This window comes from Alternaria arborescens (genome assembly GCF_004154835.1).
Source record: "Alternaria arborescens strain FERA 675 chromosome Unknown contig_14, whole genome shotgun sequence".
NCBI lineage: Eukaryota > Fungi > Ascomycota > Dothideomycetes > Pleosporales > Pleosporaceae > Alternaria > Alternaria arborescens.
Genome location: NW_021167869.1, coordinates 370,787 through 384,246, shown reverse-complemented (window position 1 = coordinate 384,246; position 13,460 = coordinate 370,787). Strand labels below are relative to the sequence as shown.

The following is a 13,460-nucleotide window of genomic DNA, read 5'->3' as shown; positions in this document are numbered from 1 at the left end:
CCAAGAGGATTGTTCAACCGTTCTAATTCACTATTGACGTGAGGATGAAATTAGATCTTCTTTAGGTCCTGATTGTTGATTATGGAATAGTGAAGCTGAACTGGCAATAAAACTCGATCCAGAATCGCCCATGTATCGGATCATGAGAGCCGGCAGTACTTCTCTGCCTAAGTAAGAAGAATATCACAATATTTCGTTTACGTACTGCCTCCCGAGGCGAACAGAAAGAGATCCAGGTTAGAGAGGCTAGAAGATGAGCCTCATTGCATAGCAGTATAGCTGGATTAGGTCCTATGCAGCGCCGGAAAAGAACACTAGGGCAAACCCAGACCTGTCAAGTAGAATGGCAGGGCATCTGGTTGCATTCGAAGGGTTGGAAGGGCTCTCTATTGTAGAGACATCGATATGTGTTACTTTTGTAGAATCTCGTCTAGGAGTTCAACGAACTTGACGGCCATTTTCTTTCCGCCCGATTCATTTGGCTCAACTCTGGCTGTATAATCACTAACGTTCTTGCCATCAAGAACCTCATGTAGTGCGCAGGGTACTACCTCCGTACCATCGACTCGGATTTCTTTTGTCGCAATCTTGTACATCGCTCGAATGGCTGCTTGCAATTGACCAGGGTATGAGTTGTATCCTCTATATGTGGGTGTACGATGTCAGTGCATGTCTCATGCATATTTCGCACAGAAATACATACAGTGCCTTAAGTTGCGCATCAGCCCAACTAGTTTGTCCCAAGCCAGACTCGAGTGGGAAGTATATCATACAGACGATTACAGCACGAGGTTTCGTTTTAGCGGTGAGACGGGTGACGTAGTTCTCGACCTTTGTACCGAACATATGCTTGAAATATGTCAATGCCCCTGCGGTACCGTTCTCCAAATTCTTGCGAGGGGTCAGCCAGGCGAGCTGCAGCATATGGCGGATCGTTGAGGAATTTGGCTTCAGGGCGACATCGTTGGCACCAACACTGACAATCAAGACGTCGTTGGACCGAATGTTGTCGCGAATGAACTCATCATGAGACATCAGCATTTCGTCTCGATCTCGAAGCATCGACTCTTCCACTGCAGTGTTGATGCATGTAGCACGATCCTCCAGCAGATTGTTCAGCCAAAACGCAACATCTGGCTTTGGGACAACAGGGCTCTTGAACGTCTGGGAATATATATCTGGTAGCTGAGAAAGGACTATGGGGCTTCCTTTGTCAACCCAGTACTTATTATCGAGAGATGAATCGCCAGCCAGGTATATGATTGGCTTCCCAGGCCGTTCTGTGAGTGTGATGGTACGAAAGGTAGCCAGGTCATCGATAGGGTGACCTTTCCACTCGAAGTAGAAGCGCGAGCAATTCATCATCGGGATGGTAGGTGAGGATGAGGACGCCATATTCGATCACTCGAGATAGCTGTTTGACGGGGTGATGCGTCGCTGTACAACGACACGCAACGTTGACACGATCAAGTGATGTCGTACGCGTAACAAAAGAGAGTCTGGGACTTCAAAGGGACAGTCATCGGTGCTGTTGTACAAGGAGAAAAGACACATCGTTGCTGTGCGCTTACGAAGGATGATGTGTTAGGCAGCCGCTTTGGAGATGCGTAGTCACGCACGGACCTCTACAACAATGACATCACAATGAGAAGATGATCTAATCCCCAATGGCGAAGATGAGGTGTGAAATAAAATTGCCATGCTAATAATCCATGAGATCATTCCTAGGGGACGAAGCTAGAAAGACCTCGCTCATCCAGTCCGTCTCCCCCAATCGGCCAGAAGCTGCTCCTGCATAGCGAATTGCACGTTCTTGGCCTCGAGCTCATCAGCCATTATGCGATGCTCGGGATCTAAGCACTTCCTTTTATCTCGAATCTGTGCTTCTAGAACGTCTATATCTGCAAGGTATTGCTTGGAGACCATTTCCAACTGTACGACAAGTTTGCTCTTCTCGGCATGATCCGCCTCGACGTCGTGCATGCTAGCTACAAGTTGGTTAACAGATTCTTTAGGGCCGTGGATATCGAGAGACGATGTCGCAGAGATTGCACTTTGAACGCGTTGCAGCAACGAATAGTTGCGCTTGTCGGTAGGTTGGATATTGATTGTCAGGGCGACAGTGGGGAGGGGTGTAACCTGCAGCTCTGTGGAAGATTGGACCATTCGGTTGAGAGATGGTACAGTGCTGAGACTCATGATCGACTTACCGAGATCCTCAAGCCCAGCTAGCAAGGCAGGGTTGTTTAATGGGTTGGTCGTAGGGACAGGCGTACGCGGCGTTGTCGAGACGGTTTGCAAATCAGAAAATTTCAGCGAAGACCTGATTGATGAAGCTGCCTCAGGCTCCGATGCCAAGCAAAAGACCGTTGAGAGCCCGAGTGCAGCTGATGCTGGATACACTGGAGTACACGACTTAGGCGGAGCGTTGCGATCTGAACTGAGGACTTTGATTTCCAGGTCGGCGGCGCGCAAACGGTGTATGTATTCCGCAATCTCGACTTCGTTGTCTTCGGGAGCGACAGGAACAGTGTCAAGATATGTGATCGCGGAAAAGCTCAAAAGTTGGTTTAAGTAATGGTTGGCGTCGGCATCTTTGATCATGCCAGAAGTGAAGTGCTCTTTGGCGAGCGGCTCTTTGGCATTTCCTTGAAGCTGCTCAACTTTAGCGCCGTAGCTGTCAGTCTGCTGTATCAGTGCCTTGATACTTTCCACATTATTAACATGCTCCTCTATCAGGTCAGCATTAGCATTTGCGAGATGGCGAAGACCTTCTGTTTCTGCCTCGGCGGCAGCCTGCATTCCTTTCGCATCTTCAAGTTGATGAAAGATGAAATTCCTGTGCTCTTCACAGCCATCCTCATGGTGTATATTCTTGAGGTGAGCGTTCTCCTTCTGGAGATACTTGATGGTGTCCTGGAGGTGGGAGACAGGGCTAGGTTGATAAGGGTTTGCATCAAGTTCGGAGCGTAACTTTGTGATAGTCCTATTGGCGTTTTGCTGGATTTTGGCTCGCTTCTTCCTTTCCTGATCCAACTTTGACTCAATGTCGCAAATCTGGCGTTCAGTGTCTTTCCGCAATGTGACCATGTCGTCATTGAGGGCACCAAGGTTTCGGCTCTCTTTGCTCAACTTACCGGCAAAAGTACGCGCCTCTTGCTTCTCCTTGGCGAGGTCACTCTTACAAGCTTTCAGTTCTCGAGATGCCTCATCGCACTGCCATATTAGACTGGTTTCTGTCGCTTGAAGCTTTTCGATCTGTCTCCTCAACTCGGCAACCTCCAAGTCCTGCGCCGAATTAATGCTATCATGACGCGATATCGTGGCTATGTTCTGCTCAGAGTCTAAGAGAGTGGAAGGAGAGACTGGCGGAGACGATACTTGGCGAGACATAGCTTCTCGCTACTCGTATCGCCGCGAAGAGATGCGTCAGTGTGTACTTGAGAACCTAAATGAGAATAGAGAGAGTATTGTACTCTTTTGTTTGGTGCATCTCGCATTATGAAGATTGTTAAACACGTGCGTCGATACATTGTCAGTCGTGTGTAGTGCAGTGTATTGTGAATGCTCAGATTCTAGGGACTTGACTGTGTAGTATACGGTGTGTGCGTGGTACTGCGCTGCGCTGTACCTGCCGATACTCCGGCCTATCCTTGGCCGCGTCACGTCGCAGGCTGTAAAAATGAAACCGTGCACCGCCACATATGTTTGACGAAGCGGCCCAAACACCGGTTGAAGGACTTTGGCGTTGAAACAAGGGCCCAACGCGTCCGAAAATAAAGCTGTCAAGTTACAGAATATTTTAGAGGGAATATGGGCACAAGTTGAATGAATCGTGGGGTTACAAGGCCAGGACAAAGACGAGAAGATGCGAGAAGGTTGTGCAACGCGTCGCATCACTACTGGCGCTAAGGGCTGGGATGACGGCGATTGACCAATGAGCAGCAGCACAGGTGGCATTCTGATCATGCGCCACTGGGCGGTGACGTCGGTTTCAGGGAAATCAAGAAGGGCGAGGGTCGTGGCAGCATCATCGCTCGCAGGCTGTGTGAAGGCATAAAGAACCAGGCTGCTGCCGTTTTGCAGCCTTCCCCAAGTCGCTCTACACAAACCTCCGCCTACAGCAACAGTTCAAAATTCGACTCTCGGTAGCGAAGACCATCTGCAGCCACATTCCATCGTACCCGCCCGTAGTCCCCTGCAGCCATCCATCGCATAGCCGTAGCGCCTCCATCACATCAACATGGTCGCTCCCGCCCTTGTACTAGGCCTGCGTGGCGTACAGGTCGTCTTCAGCATCATCGTCCTGGGTCTTACAGCCTACAGTATGTTGCATGCAGACCATCGCTGAATATGTCATTGCTAACACATCTGCAGTTGTCGATGCCTACATTGACTGGGTCCCGGCGAGCGTCGCCTTCATGCTCTTCACCTCCATCTGGACCCTCCTTGCTGTTGCATACCTCGTCCTTGCGCCAGCTCGCTTCCCTGCTGCAGCTCACAAGTTTGCCATCGGAGGTGTCGAGTTCCTGACCATGATCTTTTGGTTCGCGGCGTTTGTTGCCGTAGCCTCTCGGTGGGGCAACGCGTGGTGGGTCGGCCGTCACGGCACCTTCTACAGCTGCGGTGTTGCTGCTATCGTTTTCTCAGCCTTCAACTGGTATGTATACTGAATCTCGTCTACCCCCGAGCAATGTACTGACATATGACAGGCTTGCCTTCGTAGCTACCACTGTTCTTGCCGCGCTGCACATCCGCAGCTCACCCAGGAATGACACCGCTCCTGCGCCCAACATGGCTGGCGTCTAAACAACCATCAACTGCTGCGCATGACGGCACAAACAAGGCATTGACCTTATACCCAATGATACCCAAATATTTCCTACTCTTATGCCTCCGATCAGAATGTAATGTCCAGCGCGGCGTTTGTGTTTTGCGCGGTGCGTCCAGCTCCTGACACCACTACTCATATGATTCGAGCTCTTAAAGCATTTCGCATAATGGAATTTGTTTTCTGATGACTTCGTTGCAGATTCCAACTGAAGTTTTCGTGATTGTCGCGGCGACAGATCTAGGGCAGCTACGATAGACGTTCGCCATACTGTGGCTAGCGACACCGGCGACCAGCGTTTGGAATCATCGACTCTTGCTGTACTCTTTCCGCAGAAACCCATGCGTCTTTCGCTGCCTCTCCTCACTGACCCTCGGGGTACGGTACAGCGACGCACTACCCGATGCGAGTCATTGTGCCCTGCTGCGTGCCTCCATACGAATCACGAACAAAGCCAGCGCTTGATAGTAGTTACCTTGGCCGACTTCACACTCACGACTGCCGTTTCATTGACTTCCAGAAGGCTTCAACTCAGGTCTGCAAAACACTTCACAATGAACACGCTCTCGAAGGAACCGAGTATGCCTTGTTGAATTGCCAAATTCTGAGTACCGCTTAGCCGGGTTGCGATACGCCCGACACTTTCATAATGTTGGATCTTGATGAAGCGCCCACCACAACATCATGATTGCCCTGCATTAGGGACTAACTTATCCCGGCAAGGTCTCGGTAGCCTGGTCACTCTATCTGCGTCGCTTACATCTTCGGAGCAATCCTACGCCTCCCGTTGACGGAATGTGTACACACGGACCTTTGTACCACAAGCTCTGAAGCTACGGGCTTGGTCTTGTTGGGTGTGGGTTTATACGATTTTGATTGCCATGCTGACGTTCCAACGCGCCTCCCAAACATGATGATCCCGCATGAGACCCCACCTGTCGCTTCGGCACGTACATTACAAGTCTTTGCCGTTCTCAAGCTATCGTTTACCGCTACTCGCAGTCCCGCCTAGTGCGGGCACGTCTGGGTTATCATACGCCGACGCTTTTTCGTTCGCACCATGACACTGAATATAACCTTCACGTCCCGTCCTCGTAGTCGGCTCAGGGCGAAGTCTGACACACTGATTGTCTTACTATCCATCGATCCAGAGCCAGGCCCGAAAATTGTTCGAGTATGGCGATATTGCCTCTCAATTCACCATTCGAGATCCACGGTGTCGGGTCAATGTATGCTGGTCGGCACGAGTAGACGCTGTCTAGCTTGACGTGCTACTGCGACTCCAAGGTGCAACATGAGGACAGGTCACGTACCAAGAAACAGGTTAAACACAGGCTCAAAGATGCGCTCGCGAGCAGCAAGGCGTTTGTTCGGGCTGTTCTGAGCCTTGTTCGGTAGGAATGCAACCCGGTAATTGGAGGGAGCAAGCCCTATTTAGCCGGCTGCCAAGATATGCAGCCAACGTGCCGTGACGCTTACCCAATATAAGATGCTGGTTCGGTAATACGGTCGCCGTCTCCGCCTTAGCCTACCTAGGCTACGGAGTATCTGGGGTAAAGAGCCGGGGTAGTGGATAGTCCTTTGGCCATGCCGGATTATAAAGGGTATACCCCCAGCCTGCCCGGCCTCAAGCAGCCTTCAGCGCTTCAACACCGGCATCATGGGTCTCATCAAAGCTCAGGATGGTACTTCCGACCCCATCATCACCCGCATGGTGGAGCAGGACAAGGTGCGATGGTGGAAGAAACCGAATCTGCGCATCATGTACATCTGGCTCTTCTGCTGCTGCATGGGCGTCGAGATCACTTCCGGCTTTGATTCTCAGCTTATTGGCACGCTCCAGTTTTCGGTCCCTTTCAACACATGTAAGCTACGAACGTGGTGGCACCTAGCTCAATGGACCTGACAGTCGCAGATTTTGGAGATGGCTACAAGGACGCAGATGGCGAAGCCAGCATCGAACCCAAGATTATTGGTTTCATGTCATCATGTTACCAGCTCGGTTCCATTCTCGCTGTTCCGGTTGCACCATGGCTGAGCCAAAAGTACGGCAGACGTATGTCGATCTTCGTCGGCTCCGTCATCATGGTCGTTGGTGCTTTGCTGCAAGGGTTTGCTCAACACAGTATGTCCACAACTCCGCTAGCTACTTCGTGACGATTTTGTTGACATATCTCAAGTTGGCATGTACATCATTGCGCGTATGCTACTTGGCTTTGGTATCCTCTTCGCGATCGTCTCTGGTTCTTCCTTGATCGGAGAGCTAGCTTACCCCAAGGAACGACCCTTCATGACCTCACTTTTTAACGCTTCTTACTTCATCGGATCCATCCTTGCCGCGGCTATCTCTATCAAAACAACAGAGATGGTTGGAAACTGGGGCTGGCGTGCACCATCTTTGCTGCAGATCTGCCCGTCGGTCCTGCAGATTTGCACCGTCTTGTACGTCTCTCAATAGAAATCTTGGAAACTATTACTGACTTGGACAGCCTGCTGCCTGAGAGTCCACGTTGGCTTGTCAGCCGTGACCGCGAAGATGAGGCTTTCGCCATCTTAACAAAATACCACGCCGAAGGCGACCCAACCTCCATCCTCGTACAAGCCGAGATGGCACAGATCCGATCTACTATTAAACTCGAGATGGAACACTCCAGTCGCTCTTGGAAAGACATGGTCCGCACGGCTGGTATGCGACGTCGTGTTCTCATTTCGTGCTTCCTCGGTCTCTTTACGCAGATGAGTGGTAACACTTTGCTCTCTTACTACCAAAATCTCCTGTTCAAGTTGATGGGGTACACCTCCAAATTCGCCAAAACGCGCATCAACATCGCCAACCAATGCTGGAGTCTGATAAATGCTGTCATTATCGCGCTGGTTGTCACTCGATTCCGTCGTCGCTGGATGTTCATGCTTTCCGCTGCGTCTATGACCATGGTTTTTATGGCAATGACTATTTCCTTCCAGCGCCTCCAGCTTGCTGAGTCCCAGGGAACCAAGAACCAATCTGCGCAAATTGCTTCGCTCATATTCTACTTCGCATACTCCCCTTGCTACAACATTGGCAACAACTCCCTCACATACACCTACCTGGTCGAACTTTTCCCGTACGCTCAGCGAACCATGGGTATTGGTATTGAACAGATGTTTGGAAAGCTTGCCGGGTTCTTCTCTATCTACGTCAACCCGATTGCGCTTGACGCTATCGAGTGGAAGTACTTTGCTGTCTATTGTGGATGGATTACTTTTGAATTCTTGTTCGTGTATTTCATGTACCCTGAGACGTACAACCGCACACTCGAGGAGCTTGCTTTCTGTAAGTACAGATTGAAAGGATTATTTCCCGGGATATTGCTAACTCCAATGCAGTGTTCGAAGACAAGGAGCTTGCAGACGAGGCGGTCAGAGCTGTTGAGAAGACGGTCAACCACGGTCACATCGAGGGAACGACTACCGAGCACGGCAAGATGGAGACCACTACCATCGAGCGCACATCTTAAACTGAACCTTGCCACCATACTTGATGTAGCACGTGTGCCCAAATTCGCCGTTACTTGGCAAATATACAAAGTCTTTGCGGTCCATGATCTACGAAGCACCTGCATTGTCACATGCGCTCATGAAATTTGGTGAATCAAATGCCTAATGAACTATCTTTTTACGCCAAAGAATGATATGTGACTGAAATGGGTGGTGGGGTAGTCGCAATAAGCATTCATGCTTGTACCCAAGTTTAAAAACCACACACCCGAGTCCGTGCCGTTACAACAACCCTGGTCAATCTTTCACTGTGGGCCACTAACCGCAATCACCTTGATGGTCTTACCATATGGGTTTCCTGAATGTTCATCTTTGTCGTTGCTGTCAGCGCTTCTTCTTCTGTTGAAGCTTTGTCTACAATTAGATTGTTTGGTTGTTTGCGACGAGATCATAAACGTAGCGCAATTGTTTGCGTTATCGCAGCAATCGAAAACTTACTGGTATGAAGATTTCGATTACCTTGATACAAGCTACTCATGCCATGGTTTCTCACACTCCGAGGAAGCAGTCACTTCCTATATGATGGCAGCGCAGCGCTTCAGTATACTTGAGTAATTTTCAAGACGCGAATCGATTGCATAATTTTACATTGTGATCATCATGTTTAACATAGTTCCCCATATATACACTGTTCAAACCTCACCGCTACCACGATTGAAACATCACTGTAAAACGCAGGTATTCCTCTATGCTCCTCGATCCCTCCTCGATTTCCTCATGGCTGTATACTCGTTTAGTGAGATCTTCTTCACTGGCGGAAAAGATGCAGATACCGCAGTAGCATCGGGCAACACATCAACGACCTCATATGCCTGAGTAGCCACTGGAGTGGGCGTGGGTGGCGTGACCGAGCGTTGTGGTATCGAAACCGGTATTGGGGCTACACTGATCGTCCGCTCACTATCAGTAATCGTTCGCTGGCTATCGCTCCAGGGGGATAGATCCGGCTCGTTCATGGCCAACAGTATACGTGCGGCCTCTTTATCTTCCTTGGAGTACACAACCAGCTTGTTCAGCATTAGCATAGTGGCTGCAGCCTCTCGCTCTTTCTCGGTATGGTTCCCAGGAATGGTGTCGAACGTGCTAGCCCGGGTGTCAGTTGTATTGAGGATGGAGTTGAAACTCGAGTCACCCTCGGCAGCAGCAGCAGCATGTTTCTGTAATGAGCTCATCATTCTCGTCTTGGGAGTGATTGGTGAATGGTTCGATTTAATTAGGGCTTGATGATCGGTTGAAAAGTTGAAGGGTGGATCGGGAACTGGTGGAGTTGAAATTGAAAGTTTCCGTGGAGAAAAAGGGGAATAAGTGCAGTGTGGACCGGCTTAGGATCAGCTGCACGTAATCACTTTTCTACAAAATATAACGGAGGGTTCGTGGCGAGATTGATGGACCGATTATCATGGTGAATGGTCACTGAGCCCGCAGCGTGGAGACATAACAGGTAGGCACCAATATAGGAGAGAAAACATGGCTAGATGAAGGCTGATGGTAGACTATAGGTCTTGATTCCTATCTAAAAGAACCTACGTCAAGTGTTTTGTGAGCCAAAGCTCGTTCCAACGGCCATCTTCCGCCATCAATATGTCCACCTCTCCTTGCCTCTGCTTCATCCCTAGCTCTATCTGTTCAACCATTTGGTCAGACGCGTCAGCCTTCGGTCTGTGTCTCAAAAATTTGTAGCTTCTAGCTATCGAAGTCTTCTCTATCAGTTGACATCATTTTTTCTTCTTGCAGTTTTGATCATTTCCCGCAAGATTGAAGTGGATGAATGTTCGGATTCTCGAGATAAGGGAACGGAAAGAATGACTAGAACATACTGGTACCATAAAGGTATTCTATAAAAGCACAGTGTCGAGGTCTGAGGCACTATAATACATTGCTATGCTATTTAAAAATCTGGCTTTTACCTACATGCATGTCGCAGGTAAATACCCATCTCACTGTATTAAGATCAATTATTCTCTGCAGTCTTTGAACTAGGCTTTGGTTACTGCGGTACGATCTCCCAACCTCATAAAGTTCGTACGTCTGATGAATGCTTTTCATAGATGGATTACGCACCTACTGCTACTTCGTCATACTAGCGACTCACTATATTGTCTATCCACCCAGATTAGGCCAACTCTCACTTGGCTCTCACGACCAGTCCCGCTCGCGCCACGTACTAGGGTCACCTTTCATGGTCTTCTCTTTCTCAATGGCCCTTCCTGGGATCAATGCTGGCCAACCATCTTGTCGCCATTCATGTAATCTCCAAGACGCATGATAACCTAATGTATCATCGCTGGCCTCTATTCGAGGTTCTGCATATGTTGGATCGATGGGTAAGAGAAGGTTCTTCTGGAACACAAGGTGAGACGGAGCTGCGCTTCTTATCCCCAGTATTGTCTCGATCTTGGCTTCGGCCTCTGTCTCCACGTCGATATGATGTCCTTTTCCGTTTTTGATATTCTCAATAGCCTCGTCATACACAGCAAGAGCCGCTCTTCGATCTCTCGGAGAGCAAAGATCGCTTCTGGGGTCAATTGGTACCTTCTTGATGAAACGCAGTCGGCTGTCGCTGAGGCGACTTGAGAGGCGCGACGCACCGCCACCAACATCTGAGGGTGTACTGGCTGGTATATCTAAAGGGCCACTGTGCAGGAACTCGCTCATAGACAGAACGGTGCGTCTCGTAGGTGCATCCGCTGGTGGAGTGTTGCGTTCACCTGGAACGTAAGTACTTTTGGGCGAGTAAGACATGAATGACGTAACGCGGTAGGTCAACTCCAAGAGACAAGCGGAAGACAGTAGTATGTCGAACCGGACATATAATTTATACAGGAAGATGTAAGAGCGCTAGAGAGATGACTGACAAGACAGCGTAGTCGCTTCCTGGTGAGTGTGACTGCATAACAAACGCGCTATTCCACATTTGGAAACCAAGCAGAACCGCACGCTTCTCAGTTCAGGCTACCGTATCAGTTGCGCTGAAGGTATGTCAACAAAGCAAGGGAAAGGCGATTTAGCCTATTGATGTAAGGCGTCACAGGCCCTCTACCAAGCCATTTCGTTTGAAGGCAACTTTACCAGTTCCTTTTCAGCACCAAACGACCTACTTGCCAGACCTCGGCCAAGCAGTTTTGCGATTTTTCTGCCGAGTTTTGCGTGCCCTCCTTGCATCTATAGTGAAAGTCTCAGTCTCAGCGTGTGTTGCAGAAAGAGACGTAGTGGTTGATGTAGAAGTATTTGTGGTGGGTGCTTCAAACAAAGACTGCTGTACCTACTCAAAATAAGCAAGTTTCATTACCTAGCAGCGATACGACATACTTGAGCCGCAAGCAAGCCTTCGGAACGCTCGTATAACGAAGGCATGGCAATGTCATATTCGCGAACCCAACGCAACATCATCGGCCCTGGATAAGTGGGAGGATAGCCCTACAGTATGTAAGTCTCATGGTAGGTTAGCGGATGAGGTGACTGATTCACCTCAACCCTAAGCGGCTTCCCGCTTGCAAGGGTCTCGATTCGTTCTTTCATAATGACGTTCAATCGGCCGTAGAAACAAGGTGCTATAGTCATAGCGTCCGCGCCTCTTGCTGTGATCTCAAGTAATTCTCGTTGTAACTCCATGATATCTTCGTGTAGACCAAGGAAGAGCAAGAAGAAGTCGTTGCAGTCTTGCTGGGTAGGCTCACCTGCGATACACTATCAGTATGATGGGGGAAAAGGATGTATGTTAAGGAAGGGCTGCGCACCGTACTCAGCTGCATAGATAGCGTCAATTTCGTGCTGAGACAGGATACTGAATCGACTATCGCGGACGCGGAGTTGCTGTTGAAGCTGAGGGAGCGGATCAGCTGTCTCGATTGCGCTGTTGTGGCGACAACTCGACATGGTGCTTGGTTGGCGCGCGGGAGATCTGGGATACACAAGATAAGTACGCGAGCCGCACGGAAGTTTAGAAGCTTTCAAGGTGAACCTGAGGTTGTACTCAGAATGTTGTGGGGCTGATGGTGTAGCGTACTTTACAAGACAGAGTTCACTCTCACCAAGTTCCCCCAGTAACCACCTATTCGCACCCCTCTCATCTCAAGCGTGTTCAGATATGGCGGTCAGCTTCACAGAAGAAATCGGAAGAAAAGAGATGAGACAGGGAACGCGACAGCACCTCTCAGGCAGCGTGCCTGCTGGGGACGCTAATCGTAGTTCATCCATCCTGGTGCATGCATCAGAATAGAGCAAAGTGCAGCAATTCGTCTCCTCCTCAACCATCCTTGAGTATACACTGACTTTACGACTCTCTGTTGAATCACCATCGGCGTCTTGTACAATGACTAGTTTCCGTAAAGATTGACCTAGCACGAATACCTTCCACGCTGCCTGAGTCTTGGCATGGATAGTATGCAAACGAGCTTGTCAATTTAGAGATCGCGTCCCACGAGCACTTTGTCGATCTTGTGATGAAGAAGAGGCTAAAAGAGTTGCTGCCGCTGCCCTCTCGGAAACATACGCTCTTCAAGTTGTTAGCTTACGGTTCAATCTAGCGAAAAGAAGGTTTGGAAGTGATAGACATTTGGCTACCCTTTGGTAGACATTTCTGGTAAAGTGTGCACCTTCCAGCAACCACAGCACAGATTGAGGTCAGTGTGCAACTTATCGTACGGCACGCTTTGCATGTAGAAGCGGCAGTCTTTTCGGCTTTGAACATGATGATGTCGTACTGAAACATAGTTGCCCATAGCAGGGCGTTCCGATTCCAAGTTTGTTTAGTATCTCTTTCTATTCGCAACAACAGCGCTTTGGATGCGATCGACCGAGCCATGCTGGGTCTGTGATGTGCGCGTCCGCTGCGGGTTTACCAGGTATAAGGGCTGGCCGATCGTTGTCTTCCAACGATCCCTCGGTCCTCTAGTCACAGGAATCACGAATATCAACAGAATTGACGGCTCGCGGTTTGGAAGACTGGTAGAGAGTGTGGCATTGAAGGTAGTCGTTGCTCGAGCCTAACTGCTAGACGTCACCGTCGGAGATTGCCCGCTTTTCCTCCGATGCATCGCCAAGATGACAGGAACGCCTCATGAGGCGTCTGTCACAATTAGATTTCAAGTCC

General features: G+C 49.5%; 7 protein-coding genes across 7 annotated transcripts; 2 read left to right on the top strand and 5 right to left on the bottom strand.

The window, feature by feature from the left end:
- Positions 1-410: 410 nt before the first annotated feature.
- AA0111_g6595 (hypothetical protein) lies at positions 411-1,395 on the bottom strand (the record flags this gene model as incomplete). The annotated part of the gene is made up of 2 exons (XM_028652834.1): positions 411-642; positions 704-1,395. The coding sequence occupies 2 exons, from the start codon at positions 1,393-1,395 to the stop codon at positions 411-413; spliced, it is 924 nt and encodes a 307-aa protein (XP_028505680.1).
- Positions 1,396-1,752: 357 nt separating this feature from the next.
- AA0111_g6594 (hypothetical protein) lies at positions 1,753-3,393 on the bottom strand (the record flags this gene model as incomplete). The annotated part of the gene is made up of 1 exon (XM_028652833.1): positions 1,753-3,393. The coding sequence occupies one exon, from the start codon at positions 3,391-3,393 to the stop codon at positions 1,753-1,755; it is 1,641 nt and encodes a 546-aa protein (XP_028505679.1).
- Positions 3,394-4,243: 850 nt separating this feature from the next.
- Positions 4,244-4,809, top strand: AA0111_g6593 (hypothetical protein; the record flags this gene model as incomplete). The annotated part of the gene is made up of 3 exons (XM_028652832.1): positions 4,244-4,325; positions 4,378-4,660; positions 4,713-4,809. The coding sequence occupies 3 exons, from the start codon at positions 4,244-4,246 to the stop codon at positions 4,807-4,809; spliced, it is 462 nt and encodes a 153-aa protein (XP_028505675.1).
- Positions 4,810-6,491: 1,682 nt separating this feature from the next.
- On the top strand, positions 6,492-8,328 carry AA0111_g6592 (hypothetical protein; the record flags this gene model as incomplete). Its single annotated transcript, XM_028652831.1, has 5 exons — positions 6,492-6,696; positions 6,747-6,956; positions 7,012-7,273; positions 7,321-8,144; positions 8,198-8,328. 5 exons carry the CDS (start codon positions 6,492-6,494, stop codon positions 8,326-8,328), a joined length of 1,632 nt encoding a protein of 543 aa, XP_028505674.1.
- A 726-nt stretch (positions 8,329-9,054) lies between these two features.
- AA0111_g6591 (hypothetical protein) lies at positions 9,055-9,543 on the bottom strand (the record flags this gene model as incomplete). The annotated part of the gene is made up of 1 exon (XM_028652830.1): positions 9,055-9,543. The coding sequence occupies one exon, from the start codon at positions 9,541-9,543 to the stop codon at positions 9,055-9,057; it is 489 nt and encodes a 162-aa protein (XP_028505677.1).
- A 961-nt stretch (positions 9,544-10,504) lies between these two features.
- On the bottom strand, positions 10,505-11,110 carry AA0111_g6590 (hypothetical protein; the record flags this gene model as incomplete). The annotated part of the gene is made up of 1 exon (XM_028652829.1): positions 10,505-11,110. One exon carries the CDS (start codon positions 11,108-11,110, stop codon positions 10,505-10,507), a length of 606 nt encoding a protein of 201 aa, XP_028505676.1.
- A 675-nt stretch (positions 11,111-11,785) lies between these two features.
- AA0111_g6589 (hypothetical protein) lies at positions 11,786-12,244 on the bottom strand (the record flags this gene model as incomplete). Its single annotated transcript, XM_028652827.1, has 2 exons — positions 11,786-12,045; positions 12,106-12,244. The coding sequence occupies 2 exons, from the start codon at positions 12,242-12,244 to the stop codon at positions 11,786-11,788; spliced, it is 399 nt and encodes a 132-aa protein (XP_028505838.1).
- Positions 12,245-13,460: the final 1,216 nt, after the last annotated feature.